The sequence below is a fragment of the Balaenoptera physalus genome, assembly GCF_965194825.1.
Source record: "Balaenoptera physalus genome assembly, chromosome: 2".
NCBI lineage: Eukaryota > Metazoa > Chordata > Mammalia > Artiodactyla > Balaenopteridae > Balaenoptera > Balaenoptera physalus.
The window spans coordinates 136,232,151-136,250,045 of NC_138883.1; the positions used below are offsets into that span (position 1 = coordinate 136,232,151).

Sequence of the window (17,895 nt, forward strand, 5' to 3'; positions counted from 1 at the left end):
AAATATCGTATGCTAACACATATATATGGAATCTAAAAAGAAAGGGGGCGGGGGTGATTCTGAAGAACCTAGGGGCAGGACAGGACTAAAGATGCAGACAGAGAGAACGGACTTGAGGACACGGGAAGGGGGAAGGGTAAGTTGGGACGAAGTGAGAGAGTGGCATGGACATATATACACTACCAAATGTAAAACAGATAGCTAGTGGGAAGCAGCCGCATAACACAGGGAGATCAGCTCAGTGCTTTGTGTTCACCTAGAGGGCTGGGATAGGGAGGGTGGAAAGCAGACACAAGAGGGAGGGGATATGGGGATATATGTATACATACAGCTGACTCACTTTGTTATACAGCAGCAACTAACACAACATTATAAAGCAATTATACTCCAGTAATGATGTTAAAAAAAAAAAACAAGCAAGGAATATCATTAGAAAGATTACCAGACCTCTAACTTTAAAAGACTGTAATTTTCATGGCAATACAATTATTTCCAGTCATTCCAGATCCAACTTTAAATCACCAAAACTGAAAGCCCATGACAAGTACCTTATATACCACCCTCTGTCCCAAACCCACCATTTTACCTTTAACATACTATAACCTAGACCAAGTCCATAACCTGCCCATGCCACTTGGAGTGCTAGAAGAAAAGAGTCTTCACCGTTGGTACAGAGGTGAGTGCTTTTCCTTCTGAACTTCCACACTCCCCTGCATATGCCTCAGTTATAAACAACACTTTGTATTATTTGTCTCTAGTCTGTCTTCTCTACTAGACAAGAGGCTTCTGGCAGGAACGCATTCCATTCACCTTCATATTTCCAGTATCTAGCAGAATGCCTGGCATGCTGCAGAACTTGAAGCAAATGACTGAATGAATGGCAGAGAAGAAATATATGAATGAATAAAACATGCCTGTTTATTAGTAGGGGGATAAGCACTAAGAACATATATTTCAGACCACTTAGATAATGAAAAATACTGTGCAAATTCTCACCTAAAAAAGAAAGAACAGTAAATCTTCCTCTTTCTGACCATAAATAAATTGCTACTTAAATCTGTCTTGAGGCTTCACTGGAAAAGGCAGTTTATTTGTCAGTTATATATCTCATGGCTTCCTGGTACTGATCTTTTTTTTTTAATTAATTAATTAATTTATTATTATTTATTTTTGGCTGCACTGGGTCTTTGTTGCTGTGCGCAGGCTTTCTCTAGTTGCGGCGAGCGGGGGCTACTCATCGTTGCAGTGCGCGGGCTTCTCATTGCAGTGGCTTCTCTTGCTGCGGAGCACAGGCTCTAGGCGTGCGGGCTTCAGTAGTTGTGGCACGCGGGCTCTAGAGCACAGGCTCAGTAGTTGTAGCGCACGGGCTTAGTTGCTCCGTGGCATGTGGGATCTTCCCAGACCAGGGCTTGAACCCATGGTTCCCTGCATTGGCAGGCAGATTTTTAACCACTGCGCCACCAGGGAAGCCCCCGGTACTGATCTTAATCCCATTCAGGCTTAACCCAGCCAATAACTTACTTGTAATACTGTTTCTGAAGGGCTGACATCTCCACCCTGAGAATCTGTTCCACTTTGGCAGGAAGGGATTTCTCCACATCTTTTTTCACTCTCCGGAGAAGGAAAGGCTCTAGCACCTTATGAAGACTCTGATAGCCATTCTCTCTCCCTTTCCCATGGTCTTCCTCAAAATCTTCCCAGAACTCAAACCTAGAGATGACACAGTATAGTGTTACTTAATTACAAAGAAGGAAAAAAGCATTTTTCCAACTAAAATTTCTTTTTTAAGGAACCAAATAGGAAAAAAAAAATCTGTTAAAAAAAAATGTGTCTTCCCTATAAGGAAAAATAAATTTTATCAGTCACTAGCTCTTGAATACAAGAGAGGGGAAAACAAAAAGGCAAGGGAAAACCAACTGAATCAATTCCATCAGTCTACACTGGATAACAACAGCAGGTTTCCAATTCTGAGACTGGATCTAGAGTTCACAAAATATTTCAGTAAATCATGCAATTAGTATGTAAGTGACATAATAAGTTACTGTGATAAAATGTTAGGCAGAAAAATTAATCATAAGGTGTCTTTTAATAAGCTGCAATTTACTGGGAAAACAAAATTCAGAGGTCAAAGAATAATTAGTGGTGATATTACAGCTATCACTAGTCAGAGGTAAAAGTTATACAGTTTCCATCAGTAATCCTCACTGCTCATAGATTAAAAAGTTAATGGATTATAATGACAGTAAACAAGTGACAGCCTCCAGACAAGAAGAGCAATATACGTGATACAAACTTAATGCTAACAGAACTTGGGGACACAAAATTTATTAATGAATTTTAAAATGTTATCACCCGTAATAATTTTGCCTGAACTCTACAGATAAATTTTGTTTCTCCTGTTTAAATCTTAACCATCTTTGGTTCACTAAAGGATTTGTGGCAGAAATCCAGTATGGGACATTATGATCAAATTTCTTTCAAAAATAAAAACTGAAAGAAATTTATTTCATGAGGCTTAGGAAAATATGCTCTGACTTGCTACTAGAAAGCCAACAAAGCACTTGGAAGAAGTTGCTTGGTTTTGTGTGCAGACTGAAGCTCAGTGGGTGAGGCGCTGCCCCATGGTCTGCTTTCTGACACCAGGAGGTCCAGCTCTGCTGAGGCCAGTGAAGTCCCAGAATAATAAACTCAGTGACTCGACATGACCAAGAGCTATGTAATACGCTCTCTGATAAGATAGAAAGTCAAAGACAGCAAATGCCAGCACTGTCACCGGGCACAAGGATGTCAACAGAGTCTGCTGCCATTGTCATTTCTGAACTCATGAACGGCCAAGCATTTCATCAGGCACTAGGAGCATCAGTATCAGCCCTAGTGACAGCTGGTAATGCCTGAAACAACCGTGTTCGGAGAAGCAGACAAAACGATCTTTTGGGGTAGAGATCTAAAAACATAATTAATGCTTCTAGCTCAACAAAACTAGAGTAAACTGTATTTTGCCACACTGCTATGAAGATACTCTAAGAACATAAAATAAAATGAGGAGTTAAAACTGATAAGAGGATTAAAAGGAACAATGTAAACTAAGCTATCTCAATACCATCTCACACACAAAATGTATGAGGCAACTGGAAATGAGGGACCATCACTATACATCAGGCCATTTTTTGAAGAACTGGGAGATAATTTCAAGAGAATGTTTTAATTTATGTAACACATATTATAATTAATTAAAACTTTACTAGTCTAAAAACTTAACTAATAAACTTTTTTTTTACAAGACTTACTTCCCCTACGTTTTAGGGAACAAATATTTTCACCCACCTAGTGTGTACTCTTACTACGTTAAAGGAGTTAATATGAGATACTATTTCTTTATATACACATTGAATTGTTTATGAACTACCTGTGGCTGCTTTCTGTCTATACAGCAGATGAGTAGCTGTGACAGAGACCATAATGCCTACAAGTTGAAAACGTTTACTACCAAGTCCTTTAAGAAAAAGTTTGCTGTTTCCTGCAATAGACAACCGTCAATTTATAACACCACATATATAAAAGGTATATGGTCATCGTGGTGAACTTATAATGATATAATGATACCACACCACAGCCTAGAGAGTCATTATTTTAGTTATTTCCCTGTTAATCAACTTCTGTATTTAACATGTCTCTCACCAAAGTAGAAACAATTTTGATTATTTAAATTTTCCAGACCTTGGGATTTTAAAAAAACAGAAGCTCACTCTACTGAGGAATAACAAAGAAGAAAATTAAATCAAAGCAGTGAGAATGGTACACTAGAGTCGTGAGATAAATATGTGAAAGGAAAAGTGCAAAAAAATTCACAGACTGGCCTAGACAGCAGAAGCAAAAGTAAAAAAAGATTTCAACACTAAGAGGTAAGATCTCTGAAAATACTCTATCAAACTGAGTTATTTTGTAGGGTGGGCATGAAGTACATGTTTGCACATGATTATCTTTATAAGCTGAACTCTTTGATGTAGTCATAGCTCTATCTTTAATACCAAGCTCGATGCTTTGCAAAATACCACATACAAAACAAAGTGGCTCACTGATATATACCTATAATAAGGGTAGTAATAACATACAGTAAGGGTAGGCTCCTGGCCAGAGCCGCCATGCAGGAAAGGTGCTCGGACTGACTCTGCACAAAGGAAACGGCATTTTAGTTGGTTAAAAAGATGACTAACTTTTGGATGTTGAGAACAATGGCCTATCACAGTTGAATAGGGGAGAGTCCAGAAGTTACCTGAGCAAACCTAATTCTCTTCTGTACAATAACAATTCTTCAGTGGATCATTTCCTTAAAAAGAACAAATGGTTGTATAGAGCCATAATGAACCTCAGGAACTACCGCTAAGGGTGGGGAAAATACTTCACAGGATTTGTCATCCACAGAGTAAGCTCAGGCAGAAATAAAGGAAAATCTCCACTCCTTAACTAATGGGTTTCCTTCTTATACACGCATCTTTGTGAAAAATACTGTTTTTTTAAAAATGTTTGAAAATAGTAATGTTTTAAAAACAAAGTTTGCAAAGAGAAAAGGCTCTCTTACACACACACACACACACAGTGCATCTCTAACTCCAATCCATCCTTCAATAAGTAATCCAACTGGCCATATGGAAAACTTTGGCAGACACTATCTGAATGATCATCTCTAATGGAAAAAGTAATTCAAAGTTCCTCTCTTTCCAAAACGTAGCCCATGCTGGGTGGAAAGCCACAGGTGCTTAACAGCAACAAAAAATGAATTATGGCCACTTAGGAGCCAAAGTCCCTACCATCCACTTCAGTAGCCAAGTACAGAAGGGCAAATCTTAGCTAATCATTCACTGGAGGAAACTAGGCATCACATTTCTTTTTCTAAATATCAAGCACATATGTTCCCACAGTGCCTCAAGATCCCTACTATGTAGAATGCTTTTACTTCATCTCAGTGGTGCTACGAAGGATGTACTATTTCTCTTAGAATTTGAAGTTTAAAGGACATTGGTCTCGGTCACAGAAGACCAAAAACTGAACTCAGTCCACCCACTTATTAACCATGTGATATGAGACACATTTTCATCAACTCTCGACGACAGCATATTCTTATTACAATCTGAGGCTAAACATATATAGTGTATCAAAAATTAGATATAAGAAAACAATATAAAAACTATAGAGTAATATATATGAAAATTCTCTTATCCATTTCAGAAAACAAAGATTAATAACTAATAATTGATACCCCCACTGTCTCTAAACTTTTATACATTTTCTGTTTTATAGCACATATAACCTTTGAAAAGCACACTTTATAAAAACATGGGCTTCTGCTAATACATGACGGACAGGGTATTCATTACAGAATGGACAGAATGTTTAAAAAGAGAAGGGGGCAACTGCCTCCCTCCTCAGAAAGGTGACTACTATTGACTTACAGAGCTGTATGGAAGGAACAGGGGATCCAGGTGAGCAGCAAATAGGACAGGCAAAAGATCAGCACTGAGACGGGGTGCGGAGGGTGGAGGATGACAGAATGAGCAATGTGGGGAGACCTGAGGCACCCGCTCACGTAGTGCTTCTCAACTGGTGGTAATTTTGCCCCTCTGGGGCACACTTGGCAATGCTGGGAGACATTTTTGGTTGTCACAACTGAGTCATTCTTGGCATGTAGTGGGTAGTGGACAAGTATGCTGTTAAACATCATATAATGCAAAGGAGAGCCCCCACTGTAAAAAAGAAGTATCCAGCCCAAAACATCAATAGTGCTAAGGTTGAGAAGCCCTGTTCTAAGAGAAGGCATAGGAAGGAGGGGTGCAGAGGGGCCTCCTCTCTCAGAAGCATACTATAGTGAGGATACCTGCAAAAAACGAAACAGTCTAGGCCTGTTCTACTAACAGCTATAGTAAGCATATGTATAATCAGAGTGGTCAAGTTTCTTTATCCATCTTCTGAAGAGTCTTAAACTATTCTTCAAAAATAAAGGTGAAGGGACTTCTCTGGTGGTACAGTGGTTAAGAATCCGCCTTCCAAGGCAGGGGATATGGGTTCGATCCCTGGTCCAGGAAGATCCCACGTGCCTCAGAGCAACTAAGCCCATGCGCCACAACTACTGAGCCTGCAAGCCACAACTACTGAAGCTCAGACACCCTAGAGCCCATGCTCCGCAACAAGAGAAGCCACTACAATGAGAAGCCCACGCACCACAACAAAGAGTAGCCCCCACTCGCCCCAACTAGAGAAAGCCCGCGCGCAGCAACGAAGACCCAATGCAGCAAAAAAAAAAAAAAAAAAAAAAAAAAGGTGAAAAAAGAACAGCCACAGACAAATGAAGACAGAATTTGTGGTCAGTAGGCCTGCCTTACAAGAAATACTAAAGGGAGCCCTTAAGGCTAAAAGTAAGTGACACCAGATGGCAACTTGAATCCACAGGAAGAAATGAAGATCACTGGAAATGATAACATAAAATGGGTAAATGTAAAAGATTGTATAAATATATTTTTCCCTTTTCTTAATTTCCTTAAAACACAAGCCTGAATAAAGCAATAATTATATCACTGTATTCTTAGGCTTACAACACAAGGAAGGAGGTGAAAATGGAACTATGATGCAGAAAAGTTGCTATATTTTACCAAAATTAAATCAGTATTAATTTTAAGAAGATTGTGATAAGATGTATATACTAAAAACCTTAGAGCAACCACTACAAAATAAAACTTAAAAAAATCAACAGAAGAATCTAAATGGCAAACTAAAAACTACTTGTTGAAACAAAAGAAGGCAGTAAAAAAGAAACAAACAAAAAAGAAATATGACATACAGAGGGAAAAAGCAAAATAGCAGACAAAACTCCAACCATATCAATAATTACATTAAATGTGAATGAACTAAATACTCCAACCAAAAGGCAGAGATTGTCTAACTAGAGAAAAAAGGAAGATCCAACTGTATGCTGTCTACAAGAGACACATTTTAGACCCAAATAAACAGGTTCAAAGTAAAACAATGGAAAATAGTATTCCATGCAAACAGATACCAGAAGAGAGCTGAGAAGCTATAAGAAAATCAAAATAGACCTAAGGAACAAGAAATATTACTAAAGACAAAGAGGGACATTTTATAATGATAAAAAGGTCAATAAATCAGGAATATGTAACAAATACAAATGTGCACATACCTAACAACAGAACCCCCAAACTGACAGAACTGAAAGAAGTAGGTCATTCAACAACTGTAGTTAAATATTAAAATACTTCACTCTCAATTACTGATAGAACAACTAGACATGAAGTCAGCAAAGATACAGAAGGAAGACTATTAACCAAGTTGACTTAATGGACACATAGAATTCTACCCAACAAAAGCAGAATAAACATTATTCTTTTCAAGTACACATGGAATATATTCTCCAAGACAGAAAACATACTAGACCATATAACAAGTAACAATTCATTTAAAGCATGTTCTCTAAGATAAAAGTAAACTACAAATCATTTGGGAAATAATTAAATATTTGGAAATTAAATAACACACTTCTCAAAAAACAAAAAACCACCATGCATGAAAGAAAAAATCAAAAGAGATATTCAAAAATAGGTGAAACTGAATGAAAACAAAAACACAAGATATCAACATTTATGGGATGCAGCTAAAGCAGGACATAGGGGGGAACCTATACCTTTAAGTACCTATATTGCGAAAAGGAAGAGACTTAAATCAATAATCTAAGCTTCCATCTTAAGAAAACAGAAAACAAGAAAATTAAATGAAAAATAAAGGAAGGCAATAATAAAAATGAGAGTAGAAATAAACGAAATTCTAAAATAGAGAAAAAACCAAAATAACATCCAAAGCTGGTGTCTTTGAAAACATCCCCAAAATTGTTAAAAGCTTTACCTAAAAAAGACCAAGAGACGAGACACAAAATTGCCATAATCAAAAAATTATTTAGATCAGTATTGATCCTTCAAAAATTAAAAGGATTATGAGGAAATACTACAGCTTTATGCCAACAAATTAGACAACTTAGATGAAATAAACAAATTGTCAGAAAGACACAAATTAACAAAACTAAGTCAAGATGCAATAGAAAACCTGAACAGGCCTATAACTTGAAACAGAAATAGTCATTAAAAATTTTCCCACAAACAGAAGCTAAAGCTCACAAGGCAACACTGGTGAATCCTATCAAATATTTTAAAAAGAAGTAACATAATAAATCTTAAACATTCTGACCAACTCGGATTTATCCCAGGAATAAAAGGTTGGCTTAATCTAAAAAGGAACTAATGTTACACACCATATTGGTAGAATAAAGAACAAAAACCACATGGTCACCTCAATGGGTAAAAGAAGAACAGCACATGACAAAATCCAACACTCAATCCATCACTCACTAGGAATTACAGGAAAACTTCCTCAACCTTATAAAGGGTACCTAACAAAAATTCTGTAACACCCTACTCCCACCAATTCTACTCAACGTGGAGGTTCTAGCCAGTACAATAAGGCAAAAGATAAAAGGCATCCAGCTGCATTGGAGAAATGAAGTATTACAGCCTTTACTTAGAGAAGATCTGAGTCTAATATAAAGCACTTTAATACAGACTACTTAAAAAAAAAATTTAAAAACCTCTTCAACTCATAAGGCAAACAATCCAATTGAAAAATGGGTAGAAGATTTGAACAGGTATTTCACCAAAGATATACAAATGGCTAATGAACACAGGAAAAGATATGCAACGTTATTAGTCATTATACAAATGCAAGTCAGAACACAATGAGATACCACTACACACCCACCAGAGGAGCTAGAATCCAAAAGATTGACAATACACCAAGTATTGGTGATGATACAGAGAAACTAGAAAATTCAAACATTTCTGCTGAGAATATAAAATGGTACAGTCTCTTTGGAAAACAGCCGGTAGTTTAAGTTAAATATACACTTTCTGAACAACCTGGCAATTTCACTCCTATAGATCTAGTCATACGTCCACACAAAGACAAAATAACCCAAAACTGAAGCAATCCGAACATCCATCAACTGGTGACTGGATGTGCATACAATGGAATATCACTCCATAATAAGAGAATAACTCCTAATAAACTCTACAACATGGGCGAATCTCAAAATTATTATGCTAAATAAAAGCAGCCAAAAACAAAAGACTACCTATTAGGATTCAATTTAGATGAAATTTCTAGAAAAGGTAAATCTCTAGAGATGAAAGCTGATTAGTGATTACCTATGGCTAGAAGTTGAGGCAGAGATTAACTACAGACAGACGAGAGGGAACTTTTTTCAGTGAGGAAAATATTCTAAAAGTAGATAATGGTGATGGTTGCACAGTTCTATAAATTTACTAAAAAAATATTAATTTGTATATTTACAATGGTACATTTTATGGTATGTAAATTATATCCCAATAGGCTGTTTAAAAAAAAAGGTAACAACACATGGGGAAAGGGACCATTTCTCTTTTGTTCCTTAGGCCATCCAAAATGCCTTGTTCAGTTTATGGCATACAGTAGGCACTCAAGTCTTTTCTAAATTAAAAAAAAAAAAAAAAACTGTGGAGCATTTACCTGTCAATTTGACAACTCTCAATTTAACTGTTTACTGCATGTCAGGTACTATTCTAGGCAATGTGGACCATGGATGAATAAAGTAAATAAGATCTCTGCTACTTATGAATGCATAATTTAATGACATGGTATGAATGAGGAAATAAATGAAAAAGAGAGAGGTGCCATATAGAAAATAAAACAGGGTATGGATGATAAGCATGTCTGATAAGGAACTTGAGGTTCAGTGGTCTGAGGAGACCTCTAAAAGGAGGTGGTCATATAAGCTGAGGCAAAGATGTTAATAAGTGACTGGCCATATGAAGATAAGGAGGAGAAAAAACATTCCAGACAAAAAGAATAGCAATGCTTGGCATGTTAAAGGAACAGAAGGATGGCCAGAATGGCTGGAGCACAATTAGTAATGGAGAAAGTGGTATGAGATGGGTCAGACTAAGTAGGGTATTCCAAATCAGGGTAAAGAATTTAGATTTCATTTTAAGTATCATCGAACACCAATGGATAATTTTAAGTTTTATGAAATGTGCATACCATCTTTCCCACAAAAATCTTTTCAGTAAAGACATTCCACAATTCTTTACTAAGTTAGATTTTAATAAGACCTAAACCCAGTGCTATTGTTATCAAAAGTTTAGATTTAAGATTTTTTTAATACTTGTCAGATTGTGTATCTTGTATACTTTTTTCCAATTATATTGATCACCTTATAACAACAGGGAGAAGGTCTGATGTTTCCTATTTATCAATTATTTCCCCCAGAGCATTAAATGATTCAAATGTTTGGTAGACAATATGCTTTCTTTCTTAACAGACTCATTTCTGAGCTTTCTATCATTTGTTATGAAACATTTTACTACTTTTGTTGCTGCTTCAATGCTTTGCTTTCCCCAAACCATGCCACCTGTTTTCCCTAAGGTTTACTAAAAAAAGTTAAAGAGCATTGGCATTTCAGACATTCTAGCATCTTTCGAAACACATAGGAAGGAGCTTACTTCTCCGGCATAATAAAGTGCAGCAAGGACCAGAGCTCTTTGAGGGAATTCTGAAGAGGGGTCCCCGTAATCAGGAGCCTATGGTTGGACTTGAAATCAATCAGAGTTTTATACAATAAAGAGTCATCATTCTTCAACCGATGGGCTTCGTCCACTCCCAGAAAGGCCCAGTTAATACTGCCCAGCACAGTCTAAAGTAAAAACAAAACAGAACGAGCCACCAGGTCAGAAGGGAACCCAAAAGTACTTTCAAGTGTTAATTATCTCTGTACAAATACCATCACAAAGGTATACATAGAAACATTTATTCTTCACTGACTGAAAGTATATCAGGACTCTTCTGTTTATTCTGTTAGTTGACAGATTGGTGTCTACTCAAAAGAGCAAGTCATCCTCTAAAAGCTATAGGGGGGTCTTTTAGGCCAGGTTTTGCTGCATGCCTCAAAGTGAAAACACAAAAACTGGTATGCTGGGCAAAAACAACACAAAAACAAAAAATACATGATTTTGCAACCTCTCCTTAATCAAGATTCTTCTCTGCCTATTCTCCACCCCAACCCTGAAGCACAGAAACACCAAGAGCCACCAAATTGAACTTCTTTATGCTTATTATCACCAGTGGGATCACCTGGCACATACATTTCTTAGTAACTGTGGGAAGGAGATAATTTAAAGAGCTTCATTTTTCTGTCCTCCTCACAGAGACCCTTACACAACATCTGTTCTGGAGAAACGCTTAACAATAAGATGGGGAATACCTGAGAGGGCACTCAAGACCAGCTTCCAATGACTGACTAGAATCTCCAGTAAGTTACTGGCCTCAATACCCTTTCATCTATTTAATTCAATTGGCTTAGGTGACCCAAGGTCCCCTTCAACTGTAAGGTTCTGTTTATTTTTTAATAACCTTAATATTCTTCATGGATTTTTTTGTTTGTTTGTTCATTTGTTTGCTTTTTTAAATAAAAAAAGAAAAGTAACATGGCAAGGGGGAGGCAAAGACCCCATCATTTGGACAAGTCACACTCCAAAATTTAGCCTTTTGGTTACCAATTACACACCTTATCTTTTAAGAGGATCTCATATGTTGTTATAAGTGCATTGAACTTCAGCCTTTTGGTCTGACAGTGAATCCATTCATATTCTCGTATCTGTAAGAGAAAACGATCATTAAGATACAATTTCTACCTTTACCTTTCTATATCACCAGCAGGTCTTATGACAGATGCAATAAATATACCAAATAAAAAATAAATCTGATCAGAATTTAATGAATACCTTATACATTCTAAACTGACCTAAGCAACCAAAGTATACAGCAATATGAGTTAGAATTAAAAGATCTATTGTGGAGCAGCAAAAACTTTATTGCCAGAATTCAAATAAATTGTCATCTCCCTCTGCCCCCCTCCACCCCCCATATATTTGACCACAAAAATGCATTTCATCAGCAATTAAACCCTGGTAACTTGAACTTATCTAGGGATCTCCCAGAATGAGAACTTTCTTAAGGAAATACAATTTGATCATTCTTTGGGTAGGGCATAGTTTTACTAGTAAATAAAACAAATTCCAACCTCTGGCTTGGTCAGAAATTTCATTAATCATACAGCAGAAAGGTGTAGCCCCCAAGAAAAAAGAAAGGGAGGCTTACAGGATGAAAATACAATTTAATATGAATGAAAATAACGTCAGTGCAAAGGAAAACAAAAACTAACACATTCATACTGAAGTATAATATAATGTATTTAACTGGACACCCAGCAAGCACAATGGTCCATGACAGAGTTCCCACAGTTTGGTTGTCAAGTTAAGAACCGGAGGACAAGTCAAGGAGAGCTGCAGGGCATCACCATGAAGTGGGAAGAAGAACAAAGAAAAGGAGTACTGGAAAGAAAAGAAAATGTCCCTGATTCCACAGTTTTTTAGGGTTCACTTTCTTTGTCTTCACCTTTCAATGCAGTAGTGCTTGAAGCAATTCTGCATAATCTAGAACTTCTTTTTTAATGGTTAACGAATGGATTAACAAACTTAAGAACTACTATAGACTTAGAAACTCAAAATTAGAGCAATGAAGTCTGCCAGAGTTTAGGTTAGAAAATTTTAATGAAAATATTTAATAAAAATGAATTTGCATTAGCATAGTAATATATGGTTGTAACATCTCTCTCAAAGGTTGAGGATTCCTGATGGCTTGCTCTTATTATATATAAGCAATCCCCTAGAAACAGTTTATTCCAACATACACACAGTGGGAAAAAGCAAAGGTCTGGGACCAGACGTGTCTTTGTCCCAGTCCCAGCTCTGCCACATTCCAGCTGGCCTGGGGACAAGTGTTAAACTCTCTGAGTCAATTTCTTCAACAGTAGATTGGAAAGAATATCATCTACTTTGAAGACTATCATAAGGATTATAGGTAATATGCATAAAGCACCCAGCACAGGGCCTGGCACATAGTAAGTACCTTAAAAAAAGTTGTTATCAAGAAAAGATTTGCCAAACAAAGACAAACTTAAGCCCATGTGTTCTAAGTTCCTGATGCTCAAGTTAACTTTGATATCAGACAGATAATTCTCATTTCTGCAGCTCTGAAATGGCTCACTGTCCTTTTATTCCTTTCTTGTAAGTTATGCCACCTCACTATTTTAAAAGGTTAGGAAACAAACTCTAAGAACTCAATTATTTTCAGTAATATCTCTCTGCTCAAATAGCAAAAATAATATTAACATTCCACAAGGCATTAACTCTATCTTATAATCCTTTATAAATAAAGTGGTCTTGAAAGCACAGGGGAAAGAAAGAAGAAAAACTTAATACTGCAATCCAACTAAGAGAGATTCCCATTCAAGTACTGCTGTTGCTGTTCTTCACAAAGTAAGCATATGTTTTTAAGACTATCTGAATTGTATTTTTGTGATACATCTGTCTCCCAATATCAGGGGCATAGCACCGTGTCAGAATCACAATTTTACTAAAGACTATAATGGCTTTAGGTCAATTTCCAAAAATACATTTATAACACAGATTCTATCCCAATTCTTTTTGTTTACACACCGTATTTCTGCTCATCAGGTCACCTATGTAAACCACTACGTTAATCTCTGGTGCCCAGATTTCAAACTCCCTCTGCCATGAGGTGAGGGTGGATAAAGGGACGACTATAAGAAAGGGGCCATACAGCTGGTGTTGGTGGAACAGGTAGGAGAGGAATGATATGGTCTGGATGGTCTTTCCTAGGCCCATTTCATCAGCAAGGATTACACTGTTACTTCTGCAGAAAGAAAAAGATAAAAACAAAAAGATCATTAGTTCACAAAAAAACAGTATGTGCACAAACAGCAAAGGCATCGATGCCTCACAATGTCACCAAGCAAGACATGGGTTGTGAGCCTCTAATGTCTTTCCTCTCCTCTGCAATTAACTCTCCTACATTAAGACAGTAGAGTAACAAGTAATCTAAGTATAATCAAGGTTTGGATTACTACAAGAGCCTATTGAGACTATATGTTCTTTATCTTGCATTTTGGTCTTTTACATCTATCCCCTGTAACAGAGAAGGCAGGTTTTGTTATATTGGTGTATGCAAGCACATGACCTTGGGTTCCATCAGTACAGAAAGCAAGGGCAGATGGGCTATCCCCACTGCTGATGAACCCTACAGGCTGACAGTCATGTGCCTTTGTTCAAAGTGCCCACCCATTCCACTGCAGGCCACTGGGTTGTTTAATGCTACATACACTACTCCCTAGACCTACATGCTGCAGGTACACAGAGCTTGTTTTAAATACACTACTCTACAGCAGGGGTAGGCTGCAGATCAGATCTCTGAATCCCACCCCAGACCTACTGAATCAGAGTATCTGCGGAAGGGCTCAAGAATCTGTATTGCTTAACAAGTACTTCTGGATATTGTGCTATGGGTATATGGCTTGGACCACACTTTGAGAAACAAGGCTCTAGGAGACAGGCAGAAGGCAGGATTTCAACAGGATGCTAATAGAAAAGGATTGTAAAGATATTAAAAAAAAAACCTTTAAGTAAATTAAGTTAATTTAAACTGAAAGAAATAGCCAGAGTTAGGAAAGTATGTTCCAGAAATAGAAAAGAGCCCATTTGGCAGGAAACCAGGACTGCGTGTATGCCATAAGTTTGAAAATATTAAAAGGTTCTGGAAAATCAGGCCATGGGAGGTTTACACATATATAATACATGCTTAATCAGTGGACCGGAGAGAACTAAAACCAATATTCAAGTTAAAGACAACTTAATCTATTAGAAAAACAAGACATTTAATTCACCAAGAAGAGATTCCTTTGAGTAATTTTCCTCATATTTCTCTCACCTTGTCACACCACTGGGGAGGAAACAGGGTTAATTTTCTCCAACATTTCCTCTCCCTAGCAAACTGCCACTGTCCATTTATACACATGAAAGGAAGTTTGGATTGATTTGCCTGCTTTTCTGGCACTAGACCAAAACAGCATGTTACTTAACGCAAAGTTCCCATGACCAGGGCCTAGTAGCTGCCTGGGCCCTTTTCAGCTGATTCTGAATTAGCCAGTTTAAAGTAGAAAATGCTGGCTCAGGACTCTACATGGTGTGACTTTGGACAAGGGCTCCTAAGAGCCCTCAACTATAAAACAAAAGGGTTAGTTACACAACTCCTTAAGGCTGCACCTAGCTTATAACCGTCCTTTAGGAAGATCAGGTCTCACTATTCTCCGAAACAAAAATAATTTTCAAGGAATTACGAACATCAGACCTCCGTTCTCAGTCACAGAAATTGAATCTCCTCAAGATCTCTGATTCTCATATTGAATGTTAAATATTACATAAATTTTTACAAGACAATGAGTAGTACATGGTTCAACTGGGAAAGTCATTGTAAATGCACCTCTGTAACTTAAAAACCATCTTTTCGGCATTGAGAAAAGAAGCTGGCATGTTTTTGTTTTCAGGCTGTAGTCTAATTCTGAAATAAGAATTCTTGCTTTGCCATAAAACACTGAAGAAATTAAGAGTTTACATGTAGGGGAAGGAATTTGGAGACAGACATTAAAGGTACTTCTCACACTGTATGTTCCATGAAGACAGGGAAATCCTGTCTTGTCTTGGTTCACTATTAAATTCTCAAGGCCTGGGACTTCCCTGGTGGTCTCGTGGTAAAGAATCCGCCTTACAATGCAGGGGACTTGGGTTCGATCCCTAGTCAGGGAACTAAGATCCAACATGCCTCGGGGCAACCCGCGCGCCACAACTACTGAGCTCACGCACCTCAATTAGAGCCCGCGTGCTGCAAACTATAGAGCCCGCGTGGTCTGGAATCCGTGCACCAAAACCACAGAGCCCACGCGCCACAACTAGAGAAGGGAAAACCCGCATGCCACAACTAGAGAGAAGCCCGCACACCACAACGAAGAGCCCGCACGCCGCAATGCAAGATCCCACATGCCTCAACAGAGATCCCACGTGCCGCAACTAAGCCCCAACGCAGCCAAAAATAAATAAATAATAAAATCTTTAAAAAAAAATTCTCCAGGACTACCTAAGTCCCTAATACATAGTAATTAGGGACTACTTGAATTTGCAATTGAATTTGGTGAATGAAATTTATGAGTACAGCCTCAAAGTACCTTTAAAACCTCGTTGTCTTATCTCTCTTTCTTCTTTTTTTCCAAGACTATGGTGATCTTGTTACAAAAAGGTAAAGGATAATTTCACAAGTCCAACCGTCAGAGAACTTTCTCTACAAGGGATGGCCTGCACAGCAATCGGGGGTGTTGGGGGGGGCGGTCACATTACTCTTCAGCACCACTATGTAAAATTAAAGGTTTCCCTGGCTCAGAAAGACAACTGAATGGAAAAAAGACATTTTCTTCTTTCTTCTGAGAATAACTCCTTCCCCACTAAAGATCTGGGCGAATTACCTTGCTATTTATACTCATAAATAACATAGTAAGACATAGGTCTCTGGCTATGAGAAATTAACCCCCAAATAACTAAATAACAAAGTACTTTTTACTTCAGACTAAATTGGTAATTATACATACATAAAAACTCCCAGAAGTGGCTTCTCTCAATCACATAATTTTTTTATTTCGATCATGTACAAGAAAAGGAAGTAATTCTTTACACCTAACAGTTTTTAAAAGCCAGAAACAGTAGAGAAAACATCAAACATATTTTTCTACCTACTTGCACCAAGAATGAGCAAGCCAGTTGAGACCTTCTAGCTGATAATCTCGGAGCTCCAGGTTCTCTCCTCCTAAATATGCCGGCTGTTTCTTTAAAGCCACAAATCGTGGTCTCTGCTTCAGGGCCTGAAATGCAAAATTTAACAAAGCCCAGGTTTGAAAAAAACCTTCTTCCTGTTCCTATGTTAAAATGCTAGCCATGATTTCTGTGCTCTACACCAAAGCATAAGAATTTACATTTCACATCTGAATCACCAACCACACCCAACCCACCACGAGCTCTTGCATCGTGGTCTGCGTTCCCAAAGCCAGATTGCATCCAAAAATATTTTTTAGTTATGGTTCCTTTCCTGAAGTAAGTTTGCGAACATCATTAAATAGCACTTACTTTACATCATCTTTACAGTACAGCAGTGAGTCTCCTATTTTCATCTTGGCATTAGCTTACTCTAAACAATGCCTCTGGGAAAGTCTGTATATGCTAAATGCAGCGGAACTTTTACCATAACAGCATTTGTAAATTCTGAATTGCAGCCCACCTACCTTGAACCCCCAACTGTGTGAGTTTGGTTTTCTGAAGGAAAGGATGCTGCTCTCACCTCCAGAGGTGTGAAGAATTGGCAGTCTAGTAAAGCCATGTCTCTATGGTGTGCACAAAATGTGGACTCTGTGGCCAAATCAGTTTGGGAAACAATGGATTAAAAAGTTATATAAATTTCATGGCTCATGACTTTTCAAAGCCTAACATTCTTGTGTATGCTGTGAACTTACAGGAGAAACTCATTCAGGAATGCTTCCCAAAGTTATTTGGCCACAATAGTGTCTTTTTCAGGGAGCATTTCTCTGAAGATTAGCACTCTCTGGAATAGTGCCCCATCATGAGAAGTGTCGTCCTAATAACATATTTGATAAGGTAATTATTGTTAGTTGCAGCCCTCCTTTGTGAGCAGCTGGCAGTAAATGGAATCAGACGCCTCTGGCTGCCCACTTCTGCCACGTCTGCCCCACAGTGCTTCTCCCATCTGACCCCCCCAGCTGCTGCCACTTCCCTCGTCCTCACACTAATTCTCCCTCCGTGGGCTTCTACGACACCTTCCTGGTGGGACCTT

General features: G+C 37.9%; 1 protein-coding gene across 21 annotated transcripts in view; it reads right to left on the minus strand.

Moving 5' to 3' along the window:
• Window positions 1–17,895, minus strand: part of CHD2 (chromodomain helicase DNA binding protein 2) — a 135,195-nt gene that overhangs the window by 62,134 nt on the left and 55,166 nt on the right. For all 21 annotated transcript variants that reach the window (XM_082449054.1, XM_082449056.1, XM_082449055.1 and 18 more), the window contains 5 exons: window positions 16,788–16,912; window positions 13,647–13,863; window positions 11,654–11,743; window positions 10,593–10,783; window positions 1,522–1,710 (listed from right to left, as the gene is read on the minus strand). In XM_082449054.1, coding sequence (XP_082305180.1) covers window positions 1,522–1,710; window positions 10,593–10,783; window positions 11,654–11,743; window positions 13,647–13,863; window positions 16,788–16,912 — 812 coding nt within the window. The remainder of the gene's footprint in view (window positions 1–1,521; window positions 1,711–10,592; window positions 10,784–11,653; window positions 11,744–13,646; window positions 13,864–16,787; window positions 16,913–17,895) is intronic.